The 20,569-nt window shown below is 42.8% G+C and overlaps 1 protein-coding gene across 1 annotated transcript in view; it reads left to right on the top strand.

Annotated features, from left to right (window-relative positions):
* Nucleotides 1–20,569, top strand: part of LOC128453551 (inositol polyphosphate-5-phosphatase A) — a 146,161-nt gene that overhangs the window by 104,789 nt on the left and 20,803 nt on the right. The window contains exons 10-11 of the mRNA XM_053436510.1: nucleotides 13,667–13,762; nucleotides 14,257–14,331. Coding sequence (XP_053292485.1) covers nucleotides 13,667–13,762; nucleotides 14,257–14,331 — 171 coding nt within the window. The remainder of the gene's footprint in view (nucleotides 1–13,666; nucleotides 13,763–14,256; nucleotides 14,332–20,569) is intronic.

Here is a 20,569-nt window from a genome sequence, read left to right on the forward strand (position 1 = left end):
CAGAAATCGTATTATTGAGACCATGTTCACCCCTGTAGCAGAGGTGGCGCCTCCCTTTTTAGAATCTGCGACATGAAGCCAGGTCAAATCACCCCAGTTGACCCATTCACACCAACAGCAAACACAGTTTCTCTTGGTTCCATGCGTTAGTCAGAGGGAGGTGTAAGATGTATAATGGTGTGTGAGGGAGTGTGTGTGTGTCCCTGGAGGTGGCAAGTGGCCGTGAATCAGCGGTATCGATGACAGTCTCAGGGCGCCGTGCCTAGACTTCCAGTATATTTAAAATCCCTCCTAATTAAACTTAATAGAATGTAAATTTAATATCTGCAGAGATTGTGTGCTGCTGGCCAGCCCGCTCCAATTTAAGGATTGATAGAGGCCAGCGGGAAGGTTAATTGCTGACTTGATCTACTGTCCCCGTGACACGGCGTGGGGCTGCTTTAATTGGGCCTGATCTGCTGCTACATGGATAGATTTCATTAGGCTCGCTGGCCTCTCGCTGACTTGACAGGGGTTCGGAGCAGCACCCCCTTTCTGCGTCTGCAGGAAGTGCAGGGGGGGGCCAGACCGAGCATCAATCTTCCTTCCTTTGTCCTGTGTCCTTTCTCTCGCTTAAGCAGCATGAAATTAAAGGTGGGGCCCCAGACTAGCCCCACTCTTAATGAATGCTGTAAAATGCTCGGTAATGACAGGACAACATGATAGATCATTCATTTTTCACTCTGTGGAGTCGCTCAGCGCAAATGCCTATGACAGCGGAGATGGAAATATCAGTTAGCAGTGGTCAGGGTTACATATACAGGAAAAATCATATTGTTCTTATTATACATATTTTGTATTGCTGCATGTATGTGTAGAATTTTATACATCAGGCTCTGGATGAATTGCTTCTCTATTTTTGTAAATATGTATAAGCTGTTTGGAAAAGGCAAACTTGAATTTTTGAAGAAATTGTATTACCTCGAACCAGTCAGGAAAAGTGTGATCAACTGGATGGAGAGTATACCACCGCCCTGGCCCCTTAAATACAATCAAGCTGCACCAAATTCCATTCACTCATACATCATACTCATCAGTTCTCGTAATGTGACTGATTCTTTTTTCATCAAGATCCATGAATTATTCTCTGAGAAATTAAGGGAAATTTTGGAAACGCCCCATTTATTAATGTTTAAGAAAGTGATGTGAAGTGTGAAGTGGATCTGACCCCTGAACGGGATCCCCCTAAATGTATTGGGTTCTTCTTGGATTCGAACCATTTTGTGGTAATCCGTTCAGTAGTTTTCGTGCATACTCGCTCACAAAAAAACTAAAAAACAGGGTAGAAAACAAAACCTCCATGGTGAATTGTGTTAAAAAAATTGAATACAATTTTACTAATTTTCTATCTAGGATCACAATAATTTTTTTAATTCGTTATTTTGTTATTAATATTTTAACATGACCTCACAGTTTAAACTATTGAAGGCAACTAAACATGTTGTGTGTGCATGTCACCTGCAGAAACCAACAACAGTTCATCAAATAGTTGATGGCCGTTGTTCCTGGCTGCTGAACCTAGTCTGGGTAAATAATTTGCACCAGTAAAGGCTAAACAGTTTTCCCTTTTTAGTCTGACTTTGACTAGCATGTGTGTGTCTAGCCAGCTATAAATCAAAAGGTGGCCAGTGTAATTAAGTGTACACTACATTAGTCAGGCTAATTAATTTTGGGAGCCATCCATCCATTAACCAGCGGGCCAGCACTGATTGGGCCTCTGTTCTGTGGATCCCCTGACACTGGGGACCACGAGCCTCCTTGGCTGCCCTCAGCTTCTCATGCTTTAACACCCAGAGTCACAGATGTATATGAACACTTATATTACACACACAGACCCTCAATTAGATTTGGGGTAAAAGGAGAGTTTATTATGACAAAAATTGGGAGTTTTATGCCAAAGCTTTTCTATTCTCCTTCTTTACCTAATTCATTCTCAAATGTAGAGAAACAAGCTAGACTGAGGGGAGTTATTAGGAAGGTTGTATCTGACTTTTTGTTGCAACACCAAATTATTTACAAATCATCTGCATGGTTTCTTGTAGCCCACTAAATGAATAAACTTTTCCGTGGAAGACAGCCCACCTGACACTGTCTTAATAGTCCTGATGCAGTTTCCCCCTCCCCTGTTTACTGCCCCACACAAAGACACGTAAAGTTATTTGCTTATTTACACCCACTGTTTGACCCAGGCCTGTTTACAGCTTCACAGGTGAAGCCTGTGATGAAGACGTTTCTTTACAATACAATAAAAGCATATTATCTGGCTAGAAGAGTCCAATCTATCACAATGAGGGCCCATTATATCACAGATAACCCATCTGGATATAGAGGGAGACTATTCCCTCTAGACAACAGCGTCTGTTCTCTCTCTCTTCTCTCTGTTTGCCTTCGATGCTAATGAATACAGCTCTGAAGTCACAGAGGAAAGAAGAGTTCAGCTATGAGGGCGTAACTTGAGCAATGCAGCTTTGATGGGAGCGCTGTCCATATAATTAAAACGCTGGCAAATGAAGAACAAGCAATGGCTTCTGTTGGTGCTGCTCATTAACAACAGGCCGTTTGAGCCCGGCGCCAGCCATGCTATTGCCCCTGTGTACTTGAAGGGGGGGGCACTGTGACTGGCAGCTGGGAACACCATGCCAACGTTGGGATGGCGTGACAAACCAAGCCAAGGATGAGGGCAGAGCCTGGCACTAACGGGACCTGCGGGGTTAGGGGGGGTCGGCCGCCTCGCAGGGCCCTGGGGTTGGCCCCGGTCAGGGACGTTGCCTGAGTTACCCCTCGCTCCTTCACCTCTGCTGTCTCCTCCCGCTCTGCCAACGTTCAGATGTCTCCTTTAAATCCAGACTTGTTGCTGCTGCTCTGTCACTCCTTCTCCCAGAACAGCTTTATTGTTGTTTATCAGAGGAAGCTGACTTTATCGCGCTCATTTGTTTGTTGTTTGATGTGCATAATGTAGTGCTGCTGTAGCCAAGTCTATAATTTCTTAAATACTGCTATTAAAAAACACACAAAGTAAACTAAACGGTCCTTATTTCACCCTCACTCTCCCAAGTGCATTAGCTCCCTCAGTCTTTCAGTTAGTTATTCCCTTTTACTTTGACCTGCCCTCTTTCATTACCTGTCAAACCATTTCCTCGTTATCCTAAAATAAGGGGCTCTTTTTGGAAAAAAATCTCAGATTTAGAAAATAAAGTCATCATATTATAAGAACATTTTTGATATTACAAGAAATACTTCATAATATAACAAGAACAAATTAATAATATTACCACAAACTCGCATTATTACAAGAATAAAGTGGTAAGATCATGACGATAGTCATAATGTTACAAAAATGAAGTCTTAATATTTTAAACCTGTCGCCTGTGTTAAAGTGAGGAATGTGGAGCATCTTGTTAATTTATGCTTTTAGTAAAATTTTCACAAACAATGAAATTCATAATCTTTTGGCTCATCAGCACCACATTATTCTTCTCAATCACGACTAAATTACTGTAATATAACAACTTTATTCTCGAAAAAGATCCTATATATATATATATATATTGTTTTTCCATACAGTCCTATAACTCCTCCGTACAAATCAGAGCCACACCACAAGGATTATTTTCATATTCAACTTATCTGCTGAATAATATAAATATACAATAAAGTCACTGAATTATCTTTTCATCTGCAAAATCTATTAAAATCTCATAAACCCCTGAATGGGGTCTGACACCCAAAATTACTCAGTTTATGATCATAGAAAATGTAAGAACCCACAAATATTAACTTTAGAGAAGCTTGCACCATATGGATTATATATGCAGTATATAAGCCAAAAGCCATCAGTGCATTAAAAACATACCAATTAAATCGTATTATGACAAACATACCGGATCCTTCTGTCAGTGTGATTCAAGAAGCCTCAAGAAAGGAAATTACATTTATTTTTATACAATGCAATTTAAACTATTTACATCTTATTTAAAATAATGGAGATTATTCCTTTGTCTTGTTTGATGCTGTTGTCAAGATTATGCAAACGACATAATTATTCCAAATCCAATCAGTGAACAATCGCATCAGTCTGTGAATTCAACTCGACTCAATACTGAATCAATGTCGTTTTTATTTCATCCAGTACTTTTTCTTAATAATGTAATCTCTCTATAAATCACGAATAATCAAATTTGGCTTCCAGCTCAGTCTTTCTTTATCTCTTGCCTTATTGATGGTTCGTCGTCTCCTGTAGCTCAGAATGGACCCATGTCTTTGAAATCACAGGCAGCTAACAGAGCTGCTATTATTTGGTGCAGATCAAATGTGGCATAAACTGTGAGGGATAGGGATCTCTTTGTGCCTGGCGCATAGTGTCCGACTTCTATGATGTCAGTCTATTTTTGACTAATGCAGTCCTCGGCACAATAATTGTTATTCTCTCTCGAAAGCATCGAGTGGTTGCCAAGATAGCACAAGTTGTCTCTGGGGGCTGTGCATAAACATGCGCACACACACCATCTCCAAAGCCATTTGCAGCATTATATTCATTATAGTTCCTTCTAATGCATATGCAAATAGCAGCCTCTCTATGAATGGCTGCACATGGCTGAGTTCACTACCCACTCAACAAGTCGCTCACAGTTCTTATTCAAATCAGATAATATCTTTAAGTCGTGGCGTTTGTTCGCCGCGGCTCATTCCTTTATAAAATAGAAACGGATGAGTGATGATAGATGCTGCTGTTGTTACAGAAGCCAGAAGAAGTTCTTGTTTTATTTAAACTATTTGCACTACAGGTTTCCCCGGTGAGAATCTGTATTGTCAGCAGCAGAGTGATGTTCCTTCAGAATGGCTCATTGTAGCTGTAAACCCAGCGTTGGCACCATGGGCTTTTAAACAACTCTGCAACCTGACATTAAAAGTCACTGGGCCCCATTCACACACAAATATCCCATCATATTTAAGAGGGCCCATTAAGGGCCACATTGAAAATTCATGGGCCTTTCTCCCGGCCCCCCTTGTGTGATTTATCTGTGACGGCCATATTGCCGGGCCCTTTCAGAAGGAGTGGTTCCACTTTTTGTCTTAGGAGGCCCAAAACAATGCATCTCAGGCCCATTTCTTCTGTAGGGCCTCCTCTTTCAGGGGGCAGAGAGAGCCGGGGCTGGCCTAACATCTGTTTGTGTCCGGAGCCAGGCGGGACCGGAGCACAGCGTGCCTCGGTGGCCCCCTTCTCCTCTCCCTGGGGGTCTTTGTTCCCGATTTCATGCTATCAGAGCGGCAGCATGTTTTCCTGCGCGGAGCTGTCAGGGGCATAAAAGGCCCTGAGTGGGGTCACATCAAGAGGGATGGGCATGAAAAATTGGTAAAATGTATCACAAAGCCCACCCACTAGATGGTTGCCTAGCGCCCTGTGCTGGGGTGTCAAGACCCCTCCTCTCCCCCCTGTACCTTCCTCTTCCCCCTTCCCTTGGCTGAATTACACCTCTCTCTCCCACCCTAGTGGACAAGCACATCATTTAGATGAAATGGTGCTAACAAATTAAAGGGTGGTGCTCCAAATGAATCAGTGTTCTTTGTGTGTGAGGAGGGTTTTTGTGCTACGCCAGGGGTCTTCTCCTCCACTGCACACTGGAAGGAAGGAAGGTCACCTGGTTGAAAAAGCCATCAACTGCCGTGGTAGCTCAACTGTTGCTACAGAAAAGTTAAAGCAAGGCAGTTTTATTTATAGAGGACCTTTCGTACACATAGGTAGATTCAAGGTGCTGTACAGGGACATCCATTTAAAATCAGAAAGCAGTTTACAACCATTTTCAGCTAAATGAGAGATGAAAAAGAGCAGCATAAAGAGATTAAAAGTGGTCAAACAAATAAAGAAGCAAATTCTGTATCAAAATTTAAATAAGATACATTGATTGAGAAAAATAATGCAAAGTAGATAGAGATATGTAAAATAATGAAATAAAATACAATGATGGTGTGACCTCTTAAAATAGTTTAGTCCATGTCACTTGAGAATAGAACAGTTTTCAATATGGTTTTACAAACTGCAGTGGATAGAGCTTTCCTAAGACCATCAGAGAGAGAAGGTAAAATTGTTTTCTGTGAGAAAGTAAATCACTCATTCATGATGGAATATTTAGGCCCTGTTAAATTTAAAGAAAATTTGAGAATAAAGTAGTATTCTCAAATGTTTTCTCTTCAAAATTACACTTTTACTCTGTGCAGATATGATCAGTGTTTATCAAATGAATCTTGATCTAATTAGATAAAAACGTTCTATTGCACAGTGCTAACCGAGCTCCAGTCCACGTGAAAGAGTCCAGAATTAGACTTTCATTAATTGTTTGGTCCTGATCTTTATCGAATGCCAGAGTAATGAACTCAACGGGCTGCGCTCCTATTGGACCATCACTAATCACTAGTCACTGATCGGGCCTTCGATATTCCGTAATTGACTCAGCACGACAAATTACCTCACCTCTGTTTCCTTTAATTGATTCCCAGACGGAGCTATGGTGGAATAGGTAAATTAAATGAGTGTGCGATGGTTTCAGGTGCTCAGTGTTTTCCCTGTACCAACAGCATTTAATGTGCGACAATCATTGCTTCACGATTGTATGTGAATTTGTTTCCTCATTAACAGTGTAAATGTTCTTTTTAAGCCCGAAGCGTGGAAAAGGGAAAGCATGAATGGCCTCGCCGCTGGCGGCTACTCCTTCACATAACAAAGCTCCCAATTCAAAACATAACAGCTGCAGCTAACAACATTCAAATGAATGCCACATTAAGATGGCTATTGAGCGTTTAAGCATGCATGGCCTTAGAGGTGGAGGGAAGCCGGTACGTTAAACAGGCTTGTAGACATCTGCCGTGGTTGGTTTCAAAGTGCTGACTAAAAGTGGCAGGGGAGGTTTCTCAGATTAAATCTCTCATTAGGTTTTCTTTGTACAGGTGGCAGTAATGTGTCAAGAGCCTGGCCTGAAACAATGTCCTCCTCCTAGAGGGACTAATATGCCTCAGGAGAATCCACCCTCCTTTTACTGCCACTACTTTACACACAGACTCTGTCACAATGAAGCATCTGGTGGCCTTTTCCTGTGTAGAAGGCTTTTCCACGGCCATTGTGTCTGCTAGTGTGCATGTGTTAGAGAAAGAGACAGAGTGGAGACTCCGTTCAATCCTGTGGCTCCAGTTGTCTTCTTTAAGTTACTGTGTGTTTCTATCATATGATGAATTTGTACCTAAAATGTTTGGAGATCATTTTTGAGTACTTGCTCCCAGTTGAGACCATGAGTTTAGGTGGGTGGGCAAGTGTGTGTGCTTGTGTGAGTGCGTGCGTGCGTGCGTGCATGCGTGCGCGTAGCCCCCCAGGAGTGGGAGGTCGCCGGGGTCAAAGTGATGAATTTTTATAGGCCTGTTCCCTGTGTTTCAGCCCTGTCCCTTTCTCTGCGCGCTGCACTGCCTCTCAAAGACAACCATGCAGGGCAATTTGTCCTGCGGGGCCCTGCAGAATGGCCAGCAGAGAAGTTAAATACCAGGGGGGAACACACACACACACACACACACAGACACTCACACAAAACATACACATACATTCAGTTTCTCTCTCTCCCACACACACACACCCCTCAGTCCTGTTGTCCTGAATGATTTGTGGCCTGTCCATTATCCATTCCAAGGGGACAAATGCTTTTGGCCAGTTTGTGAAGGTAAAGCCAGAATGGCAGCCCTCAATGCGCGCCATTGTTTTTAGAGAAGTTTCCCAGATGTTATAATGCACAAGATAAATAGGGCACATTATCACTACCTCGCACACCCTCTTACCTCCGCGCTCGTTTTTTTGGCGAGGGCGTGGCAGGTTATGGGACCTCCTACAACGCACACACTGCCGACAGCCCCCGGTGTCAGCTCTCACGCAGCTCAGTGAGTTCATGGGAAGGGTTGAGAGCTTGTGTGTGTGTTACTCACTATTAGGGGTGACGCAGGCCAGGTTTACTCGGGTCAAGCATTGACCAGTGGGTCACCGACAGGCTAACTTTAGGGGTGATAATGTTTCCACTCTCACCTCCTCCATGTTGACTCCCCAGGCCGCAGTGTGTGTGTGTGTGTGTCAGTGATGAATCCGCCGTGTTTGGAGGCATTAAATTAGTCGGACTCGGGGAGAGAGGAGTGGATAACTCTGGCTTGTGTCCAGTCAGATCGGGTGGGGAGGGTCACAGCTGATTTACTGGCTTCCCTGTGTAATAGCTGGCAGGAACGTAGGAGGCCAAATTTGTTGTTGCCTACTTTGGATGCCCCCTTCTACCCTGCTCGGGCAGATGTCGCAATCATGCATGCGGGATGGGCGTGATGAACGGTGGCGAGCGGAAGAAAAGCGATCGGAGTGCTAAGCAATTCATGCTGAACCTGCCAGCCCTGCTGGCACACCTTAACTCAGCTGGCAGGCCCGCTTTGCGTGGCAACGAGAGAATAATGGCGCATTCTGACAATGCCACTGCCCCTGCTGACACAAAGGGGAGCCCCTGTCCCCTGCCTCTGGTAATGAAGAATGAATAGTTAGCTCATTGTCTACTCATCCTCGGTCTCTCTCTCTCTCTCTCTCTCTCTCTCTCTATCTCTCTCTCTCTCTCTCTCTCTCTCTCTCTCTCTCTCTCTCTCTCTCTCTCTCATTGCACCCGGTCTCATTCTCACTCTACCTAATTGAGGTTTAATCACTGAGTTCTAAATGCACTCACTGGATTATTATATTGGGGGAATGACTTATTATTGAATAGTGTGAATCATTGCATGGGAGTAGGGTGAGGGGTGGGAGGAATTAATTTATAAACTCCAGAATAGTTAGGTTGATTTGTGCATTGGCTGGTTTGCTGTCATGTCAAAAATACTACTAGGTTTGACTTAACGGACTTTGATTCTGTTTGTATTTAAAATAAAGAGTGAACTGACGTTTACTGACCAAACGATGGTGTCGGGTCCAGTCGGGAATAGACTAATACATAAATCAAATGCATATATAGTCAACTGAGAACAGGTCTTTAGATTAGACGTTAAACAAGATCTCAAATCTGGATCATGGTTTGACGGGTTTCAGTTGTCAGAATTTCAATCAAGGACTTTTGCATGCTGATGAATATTAATAAGCTTTTACTAGTTTTGTACTGATGTTAAATTCGACAGTGACTCAAGATATTCAAGATGTTTTCAAAATATTTTAATCTGAATAGTAATCTTTGCCTGAAGCAGAGGCTGAATAAATCTTGTATTATATAGTTTTAACAGAACAAAACAACGTTCATTATCAGTTATCAATCATTGGTTGTATTTAATAGCCTTAAATGCAATGTGTGATATCATGTCAATACTACAATACAAACACAGCATAGCACCCCCCTCAAGCTGCAGTTTGCAGTTGTGGTAAACAGTAGTGCTTTTCCCCTTCGTTTGCTCAGCAGTGTCTCCCTGCCTGCACCTGCCCTCTCATCATCAGTTATGTGTGAGACTGGAACTCTCATTGGTCTTCTTAACTAGTCCATCTCAACCACTAACCTATGGTTGTGTGGGTTTGGCTAAGCTGACAGGAAAATGTCCCAGATTCGTTGAGTCAAAAGGTGACAGGCCAGCATTGAAACTAAGCTATAAATAACTTGTATGTATGTTACTTGTGTAGCTGATGCCTTGTTCAAACGGTGTAGATTTATATCTATTTTATGACATCATTGTTCATTTTGTAAAACAGTTAAAATCCTCTAATATATAAACATTAGTGCAGAACCTTAACTGTGACTGTATATGTCAACATGGTACAGCATCACCAAGACCTACACAATTACAGAATAAAATGTCACTGTCCTCACAAATCAAACCTTACAAAAGGAGGATTTATTCAGGGTCATTTTATTTGAAAGCAGTTTGCTTAATTTTGACGAAAGTTCTTGTTCTTGGTCTAAAGTGACTAAAATGCAGTTTTGGTCGAGCAGTCTATTTGTGACCTGTAAGCAGAGATTTACAGAATCTAGGCTTTGGACTGAGGAAACTACAAAAAAGTGCTCGAACAATGCAACCAGAGCAGTGTTTCTCATGGGATTTGTTGAAAATTAGCTTTTTATCTACTAAGCAAAGCCATAATATTAATATATATTTAGTGAGTTTAAACTTTGCGGTAAAAGTTTGATGTAATGTTATTTTCTTTTCTAACTATTGACTTGTGGAACACCCCTGTGTGTGATATGCATTGTCAGGAAAACCCTGGTGTGTGTGTGTGTGTGTGGGTTTCTCTCTGTTTAAGTTGGGAACAGTGGTATCACCTCCATCTGTTGGCAGGACCACAGACAGAAGGCTTGAATCTGTATGTGTGTGTGTGTGTCTTTGCTCTTTGAAGTGGGACAGATTGCTTTAACCTCTCTTCTAAGGAGAGCAGCTGGAATAGAGAGCTCCTTTAAACAGCCGCTTCCTCCTTCGACAGTCATGAGATTATCCTCCATTGATGCACAAAGCCAGCGCCTTCCTCGGCAACCTCTCATCCCAGCCCCCCGGCCCCTGGCCCTCTGCAAACACTCAGCGTTGACCTTTGACCCATAATGCAGAGATGTATTGCAAAGTCACTGTGCAGGATCAGTAAAGGATCCCAGAGGAGTGAAGACATCCCTACTGTCTCCTGAACTACGGGCTGCTTCTCTCCCGACAGCTGCTTGTTGATATTTTCCCATTGCCTGTCTTCCCTGCTCCCTCCTTCCCTCACGCTAATTGGCATGTATCAAATAAGGAGCCAATTGCAGGCAAATGAATTATGGTAACAACATTTAGGGCAGTCAGTGAGAGAGTGTTTACGTGTAACATGCTTCGGAGGCAGGGACTTTGAAGGGAGAGATCTGTTCATTGATTCTGCACAAGCACCTGGGCCCTGCTGGCAGCAGGGAGCCGACATCACTACACTGATACAGCCTTAAGTGACAGCATGGGGTTCTCATTTTCCCCGTATCCCTGTTTGGTGGCCTCTGACAGAGATGCTGGGATTAGTGAGCACTGAGGCCATGTGTGTGTTGGAAGCGCAGGATGTTTTTCCAGAAAGGACGACAGTAGGAGAACCGTGATCAATTGAGTTCAATCAACCGCCACCAACTGCACTGACACACACTGATTGGTCAATCAGTAAACCTATGAAAGGATCAATCAGTCACATGTCAGCATCTTGCAGTATGCTAAGGCTCTTCTCCAATACTGGCCAGAGTAGCAGTGATGTGCAGATCTTCTTCTTCGCTCCAGCTCTAAAATCTGCACACGGATTCATTAGTATCCGCGAAGCTAAAACACTTTAATTCAGCCACGAATCCCGAGTGTAATTATTCTGGGAAATGACTTTTTCCTTCAGAAAACGGCCGCATTAGCTAATTGTCTTTTTCTTTCTAAGTGAATCTTCCCTGCAGTACGTCTCTTGGCACAAGTTATAGACTAACGTTAAATGGGAAACCCTGCTCTCTTATGTTACTGAAGCTGCTTTCAGACCTGCACTGAACTCCGAATAATCTGCTCACATTCTCAGGAGGGGCTGTATGCAAATGTCCGAATGAGAGGCTAAAGCTGGAGATCATCCGCAGAATTCATCGCAAGCGAGTGGGCATGTTGATGAAACTTCTAACAGAGGCAAAAAATGAAACTAAAAAACTATCTCAGGATGAAAAAGCGGGGCCAAACACAGAAGACACCATGTCAAGAGAGTTTTTGGTGAAAAGGGCTGAAGCCAGATTTGATGTATTGTAGAGAAAAACATATGATCTCCGCAGCGGAATGAATATGTTTCATCCTGCCTCTGCCTGCTGCATCACCCTTCACCTGCACGCTCCAGATATTTCTGTGTAGTTGTAAAGGCTTCCCAGTGGAGAACCCGCTTTTTTCATGTGTGAAAATTACACTCGAAGAAAAAATCCTGACCCAATTGTGCAGACATTCTCTGGAGTTCTTGTCTGAAAATGGCGCAGCAGAGCTTCTCTGTTGCTCTTGCAATAGGCCAACGCTTAAAATCTGCAGACGGAATCATTCGTTTTCTTGAAGCCACGAATCACGAGTGTTATCATTCTGAGCAATGACTCGTTCCCTTAAGAAAAAACAGCATTAGCTAATTGTCTTTTTTTCTATGGGAACCTTTCCTGCAGTGCCTCTCTTGGCACAAGGTATAGATTAACACAAATGCTAAACCTGCTGTGGCCCGGTTATCTCACTGAAGATGATGTCAGCCCTCTCTTGTCTCAGTAGAAGCCAACACATCTCTGTTCACATCTCCATGTATTTGAATGTACTTCTTTATATACCGCTGCAGGATGATGACATATTCATATTCATGTAATTTTTTCCGGAAATCTAGCTAAATTTACCAGATCATAAAAATGCATTTTTAACATGAATGGAAGGGATATTTCTCTGCTTAATATTAACACGTATTTTGCCAGTAAGCTCCTGGCTTCAGTGGTCGCGGTGCGGTGGCCAGGAATTTCTGCTTGACTGAATTTTGGATTTGCAGATTGGACAACAGAAGGAGGGTAGCCTGGAAGAATTATAAGATGATTATAGAGTCGAAAAGCATTAAAGATCCATTTTAGTTACAAATTTTTAAATGTTATACTCACAACCCTAGCTTGACTGTATGGAAACATAGTTTTTCCTCCTTAAATCGGAGGAAGCGAAAGAAAGAAATGGCCACATGACCACATTTGGTGCTAATCAGAGACGGCAGAAAAATGACTGTCTGTGGTTGTCTTTGCAAGCTGCGGCTACAATGACTTTTTGACAGGGAAAGTGTCTCTTGCCCTTCTCACTAGCTCCTTCTTTGGCCTATTCATTGCACAAAGCTGCTTAAGCGCACTTAAGCGCATTAGCATTTGGCTGCCAGGGGACCATATTGACCCTGCATTTGGATGGCCTAAATGAGTGAAAGATGGAGCGATTTGTTAGGGCTTTAGAAAGTTGCTTTTGGGGAAGGATGGGGGGGGGGGGGGGGCAAGCACGGAGGAATGGGATGGAGGCAGAGGGGGGGGGACTGCACAGAGTTGTTCCACTTTCTCTCAGGGCACGGTGTTTGTTCTAATCCGGTGTGAAGTTTCTCCGTGTCCGAAGCGGGACTGATTTGTGACATTTCAGTATAAAGGGCCTTTTTCTGCTAGCTATATTGGCTTGACCTGATTATCTGATCTGTGCTTTGAATTTCAATCAGGTCGACCGGTCTCCGCCGTGTGGTATGGGAACCACTGGCCGAGGGATTACCTCATTCAACTGTCTTCAAACACAGATGGTCGAATGTTTAACTAATTGTTAAAAGAGTCCACAAAGGGGAATTTAACCATGCACACAGTCCATGGGGTCAGTGCTTAGACCCAGATAAAGTGAGGGGACAGTGGAGGTGTACTTTGTGAGATGGTTCTTTAAAAATCTTTCAAACGCAGCACAGTGTGCTGGAGGGTGCTGCACACAAAGCATAGGGCACAATGTGCGGATGTGATGGAGAGGGGGGGTATAGGCCAATACTTAAGCCACCTATAAACATCTCGGCGACATCATAAATATAAATTCATAAATTATTTGTATTTAATTATCATTGTCCTTTATTCTTACGGGTCGAATCTTTCTCTTCTCCTCTCTCCTCCAGAGTCTTTGCTCCACTGCCACCCTGCAGACAGTCAAAGCCGCCGAACCCAATGAAGGTGACAAGCTAATATTCCGAGAAAATGACAATGACCGAAAGGTAAGCTGTACTGCATTAATACTGCACAACACTCAGTTTAAAAACTTTGCAGAAACTCTTAAACCAAATGTAACCGTTAGTGTTATCCTACCAGATTTGTGCTTTTTTATTTGCTAACTAATTTGTTTTAAGATCGCTAAGAATGTATCTGCCCACTATCTATCCCATTCAAACGACTGATTGACTGTAAAAACCCATCATTCCATCTTGTGGATTTTAATAAACTTAACTTAGCACATTCAAATTTTCAATACTTATTATTTTCCATATCTAAGTTGTCTATATTGCCATAAACCCTATACCTGAAGTATTACAGGTTGTGTTAACATGTGATATAAAGTGCTGGGATACCTCAGTGTAGAATGAACAGCGCTGTCTGCCACTGCAGCAAAGCGCTGTTCATTAGTGCTCCCATCAGTGCTCTAATTACAAAGTGAAGTCCACATTCGGATTGGTATTAATCAAAGCTCCGTTTCTCTCTCGTCTTTGATTAGGTGGTTCTTCAGCTTGAGAAGAAGCTTTTTAATTATGTCAACCAGGACGTTTTCCGGGAAAACAATGGGACCTCAGTAAGTCACCCCTGTGCTTCCTAACCCTGCATATATTCATCTACTCTTTAATCCCTACTCTCACTGTAACAAATTTGATATCTTACACTGGCTTTATAGCCTTTTTTCCACTGTACAGTAACAACAGATTTGAAATTGAATCTCTGACCTGCACAGAACATAAGAGAATGAGCTATACGTTTTGATTTGAGGCTTTGTTGGTTTCGACAGCAGGTACAGAAAGGTTAAAGGTAAAATAAACACAAGTCATTTGGAGCTATTGAACCTTCATCATGCAGAAGTTGATGCCCTCACTTCAATTTGGCCCCACACACGGTCTCTTTGTCCCTGCTGAGGGGCCAAATGTCTTTGGATTAACTTTTAAATGAGACTTGAGTGTGGATGAGGTGAGTCTTAAGTGTCTGCAGAAGAAAAACACCCGGCACACTCCTCCACTTTTATATGGCTGTATATTACATTAAGTAGTTCAGAGTTGGATCTTGTTAAAATCCCAAGGAACCTTGAACACACACTCGCTCACCTACACATCAACAGAATGGTCCATGAAGCCACAAGTCCTGACAGAGTGGAAGCATAGAGTTTATTACACTGTTGAACACATTATATAAAACATAGTAGAAGCTCTTGGAAATAATTCCGTATTATCCTTTTTGTAAAACTAAATTTGGATTCTAATTTATTTGTTGAGTCGAGTTAATTAATGATTGAAGATTTGTTTTATCACATGTGACAGTTTAGGCCTTAAAAACTCAGTTGTAGTCTGTGAAAGATGTTCAAATATTAAGTAGTAGGTCTTTAATATTTTTAGGTAGTTCTTAATTACGTTAACACTACTCCATCAGACTTTAAAATGATTTAATAATTTGGCTGCATGCATAGTTTGTAACGTCTCCATGTTTTGTTTAGTAGTATATAGAACTCAATTATGGGGAAGTGTAATTCTTGGACTTCGATATTCCTTCACATCTCTCGTACATGACATGGATCTTAAATTTTATTCATTATGGTCTTAAAAAGGTTTAAGGTTAAATTTCTGAAACCTTCAGAAAGCTGTTATTTTGCACTTTTGCTCCATATTACTTGTGCAAAATTCCCTTATTCATGGTAATATTGATTTCTTCAATCTAACCCAATGGTTGTCTAGGTTAGGGTCAAGGTTATTAATGTGCCATATCTCAACTCAATTATTGTTTTATGAGTGTGATATGCATTGCATATTAGTGTAGATTATGTGTTGTAGGTAATTACATATAAAATCTACATATAGTTTATGTAAAAAAAAATGTTTGCATGCCCATTCATTTGATAATTGATTTTTAAACGTTTGTTTCCGACCAAAACTACATTAGGACAATATAATTGGTATAAAAGATGTAGCCTGAAGACAGAGATGCTGGCACTTATTGACCCTGCACATTGTACTGTTAGACATCACTGAATGTGATCTGCAGAAATACGCAGAATGTGTAACAGTAGCTGTAGGAGGCTGAGGCACCCCCTCGTTTCCTTCTCCCTCCTCCTCCTCCCCCTCCTCCTCCTCCTCCCCCCCCCCCCCCCCCCCCCCCCACCGAGGCAGACAAGATGGATGACATAATGGGGGCATCAGAGATAATCTGATGGTCATGGTCTAGTTAAACACACCATGTTATGATCCTTATAAAACAAACTACCTTTCCAAAAGGATAAATGTTCCTCCTCACACTCCTCCAGTGGGGAAGGGGGGGAAAAATCCATCGCATCCTTCATCAACTGTGAGACTTGTACCGGCTTGACAGAAATTTAATTCGAGGCAGCTCTTGAAAATAATTATTGTATTTTGAGAGGAGTAATCATTGGCCAGGACATGATTGAATGTGTCCATGCCTATTGACTTTTGCTATGATTAATAGGTTTGTTTAGTCGATATTCCCATCGAAATTGTATAATTAATTATCCCCAGCGCTGTCACGGCGGCACGATGGAGGGCCCTGATGAGTATTTGGGAAGATTACATTTTCTGGGCTTTCGTGGCGTCAAGGGGCACCGCGGGGCCTTGCTCCGGCGGAGAGACAGGAGTGTGTATGGGGGTGTGCACGCATGCGCCCCGTGCATGCTTGTGCCGTGTGCGCCCTCGGATCCGCACACTTTCTCCCTCTCCGGGAGCACACACCCACAGGGCCGTCCCCATTGATTTAGTTTCAGTATCTCTTTATTGTAATTTTATCAGCGTGGTGTCGGCAGATGGGGGAGCGGGAGAGGAGGGTGTGTTTGTGTACTGGCTGTAGTAAGTGATGAACCTTTCTGTCTGGCCTGCCTCTCCTTGTCATGCCGGCGGCGTCGTCCTCCGCATTACTCACAAGCCCAGAGACCAGTTTAAACATGAGAGGGACATAAAAAGAACAAATGCTGCTTCAAATCAAAAGTTCTTTCATTTTTTACCCCGTCAAAGCGCCTAAGTGGCAATGCAGAAGCCGAGCTTAATGAAATCTGACCTTAAAGGATTTAAAGCAGGCTTATATAAAGTGATTCTGCATTGGGGATATGTCTTTTCCTTTAGCTTGTCCTCTATTCTAGTTCAGGAGGGTATCGACTGCTTATTTAGCCTCATCAGAATAGCACACACGCACAGTAAGCTGCCGTTGCCCAGGTTTGTTTAGTCGATAATCCCATTGATATTCCAATCTTCTAGCAATGTCTCTGTGCTGCAAAAGTCCAAAGTGTGTGGAGAGCCGTTTGTCGTCATTTCCTGATCAGTATATCAGAACTCGGTCCTCATCTAATCTCATTCCCCTCTACTACATGCTTTAAAAGACATGAAAATAAGAGCACAGTGTTGTTTGGTTTTGGTTTGGCCGCTCTCAGTACCAATCAGCTCCACCCCCCTCCCCGTCAGTGACAGTTTATCGCTTTTCCAGGCAAAATAATGAAGATGCCATAAAAAGAAGGAAAAATATGGCCCCTGCAATGAAAGCCAAGTGTGAGGTGTAAAAATCAAATTAAATGACCTTTCACCCCAACATTTATTGATGGGTTTTAATGGTGGCAGGTGTTGTCACAGGAGATATTTGACAACGCGTAAATCAAAGCACAATTACAGGTGGTGGACGGTCCGCCAGCACGCTGAGGGGAGGGACAGTTGGGGGCCAAAGACCTCATGTTCCCTCTTTTTTCCCCCTCCTTCAACTTCCTGCCTGTGAACCATCACGACCACTTTGATTTAGGAGCGCACTGATCATCCAAGCAGTCAGAAATGTGAGCCTATGACAGGGTAGTTTTCACCCAGACACTTCTTCATCTTTGTCCCTCTGTGATATTGCCAGAGCAGCAGCATCTCGCGCCACTTCCTCAACGACGCCCAAGGTCATCTCTGCCTTATCCTGGCTGTACAAAGTCATGAGGCCTCCAACCAATATAAGCTTCTTTTTTTTTCTTTTTTTTTACTACTGACCTACCAGAGCGGCAGAGCATTATGCTTAATTGACCTGGGATGAAATGTAGCGTGAAATTTGTGGCCGCAGGCTTTTCCATTCACCTGAATGAATTACTCAACAGTCACTTAAGCCCCACACTCCGTAGATACACACAGCCATATGTTGCTCATCCCCTGCTGTTTAAACTGTGTCACACACTCATAATCCCAGGTGATTTACCTCAAACAAACAGAATCGCACCTGTGATCATAGATACACATGTGTACATAAACAAAAGTCTAAATTATTGATTTTAGGACTGGGTACGCACATCCATTGCTAAATAAACTCTGACACACACGTTGAACATCCCAATACCTTTGTCCCAGGCTGCAGCTCAATATAGTGTCCACACACACACATTCACTGATAAATCAGCTGGGTCAATATATCAGCTGTAGCCAGTAAGTAACAAGAAACTTCAGCAAAGAAATGACCTAAATAAAGATATGACATTTCACAGTTTTTCCACCACTGACAAGTTTCTTGTAACTCTAAAATATCATCATATGTAATTTTCTTTAATACATTAAAAACAGTCTTTAAAATGAATCAAAGTTATTGTTCATTGTTGATTCATTGCTACTGAACTGAACAGCAATTGTTCAATCATGCATATTTGCAGGTATCTGGCTTTTACTTAGCTCTGTGCAGGAGGATTCACAGTAAATTGTAAATCTCCCTCAAAATAGGTCCAGAGCACATATGCGCTACAACCAATCGTGTAACAGTCTTTCCTGAACAGTAATCTGTGGCGTTTATAGCAAACAGGAGACTTCTGTTTGCAGACTTTTGTCTTTAAAGCTGTTAAGTGCATTGTTAAATCTGCACCAGGCCCGAGAAGAGACGGCGCCCGAAGGACAAACTCGGGGAACAAATGACTCTCGCTGACGTTCCATTACCTGGGAGCTGCCCGGCTTGGACAACTGCAAATATGAAGTGGACAAGAGATAACTGTCGGACAACAATTACAGAGATGACAGTTTAGACCTGGAACGGAGGGGGAAGCATGTCCAGAAATGGGATGAGATCAATGTAATTTTAGGTAATAGTTTTATACCGTGGCATCATGGGTGGAATGCCTTCATCAATGCTGGTAGAAGTATTCAGACAAATGTTTCAGTCAGTTTAAAATATTGAAAGACAGTGGGAGGTGACGCTTATTTTAGCTTAATCATCTAGCTGCATTTCTACAGGTAATGAATCAAATAATGAATCAAATAATAACTAATGAAAAAAAAACAGTGGGTCAGATATGAGAAGGGAAAGCGCTTAATTGACACGTACTGTCAAAAATAGATATACGGTGTTACTATGGATATAAAATATGTTTAATCTATAAAATATATATTCTGTTTATTGACAACGTTTTTTCAGATTTCTTTAAACGCTTAAAACTGATAAAGGCATCACAGACTACACACACACACACACATACACACATACACACACACACACACACACACACACACACACTAGAGGGTGGATGGTAAAACGGGGTGTACAGTGGAGCGTGGGGTTGCATCCCCTGCTCTGCCATCCCTCATCCACAGTGTGTGAGTCTCTCCTGTGACCCCGGCAGTGTGAGTTTGATGAATGCCACACATCTGCCCTCCTGAACCTCCGAGACTCTGACTGGGAGGCCCCTCTGCCTCCAAGTAATGGCCACTGTTCTACACCACTGACACACAATCACACACACACACACACAATCACATAGCGTCATCGCTAACACACTTACTGGACTCTGGCATATTTGCGGGCGTACTTGACGGTCACGTGGAAACAAACAATGTGTGGATTGTCACACATGCACAACATAAATATGTCAGTGTAGATGGAAGACTGTAGTTACCTTCTGCTGATGTAATAATACTCGTGTGACACCCACCTCCCTCCTCCCATGTCTCCACTTGGCGAGAACGTCCTTCACGAACATTCCCCGTGTGCACCGCGTTGATATTTCATCATGTATCCGTCAACACATCGCTGCATGTATTACACCAATGTAATGTCATTAACGTCAAGCTGCCTTACTTCAGGATGAGGTCTTCGTCGGGCCATAATTGTAGCCCGGTGTTTGAAACATGCACAATAGCCCAATTTACCACTAACCGAACATGCCTCGCCTCCATCCTGATGTCTTCCTGTCTGAAAGGAAAGGGTGGGCCTGCCGCGAAGTCCGCCAGGGTTGCTGGGAAACGTCACTGTCAGTCTCTCAGTGAGGCAGTCATGCAGGTGCCCGAGCTACCTGTTCATCTCCCAGATAATTAATGTGTACAAGCAGCCGCTAATTGCACTTCTCACTAATGATTTATGGGTTTTGTGAAAGGGGGGAAACTGGGGAAAGTGTGTGTGTACACTCTAGTGAGAGAGTACAGCTGGGTGAGGAGACATGATTGATGAAGAGTGTGAAGATGCACGGTTAGTGCGGGGGGGAGAGCCCCACCCACCCACCCAGAAGGAACGCACACAACTGGTCAGCTGCTGTCAGATTTGGGCAGTGTTAGATGTAACTCAATCAGCCCAAAAAATCCTTTTCAATTCTGCTTTTTTCATCGTATTCGTATCTACAACTCGCGGAGGCCTGGAGATAGAAGAGTATTGACTTCAAGTGTCCGTTAGGATGACACATCAAATTAAAGTGTCTGAGTCAAAACAGACTTGAAATTGTCAGGGAATTGTCTTGACATGTTTCTTCACGTTGGCAAAACCCTATACATTTTTCTAAAGACAATTTCAAAACAGGAATTCACACATTATTTAACCTAAAAAGGACTCAGAAGGAC

Source organism: Pleuronectes platessa, chromosome 12 (assembly GCF_947347685.1).
Source record: "Pleuronectes platessa chromosome 12, fPlePla1.1, whole genome shotgun sequence".
NCBI lineage: Eukaryota > Metazoa > Chordata > Actinopteri > Pleuronectiformes > Pleuronectidae > Pleuronectes > Pleuronectes platessa.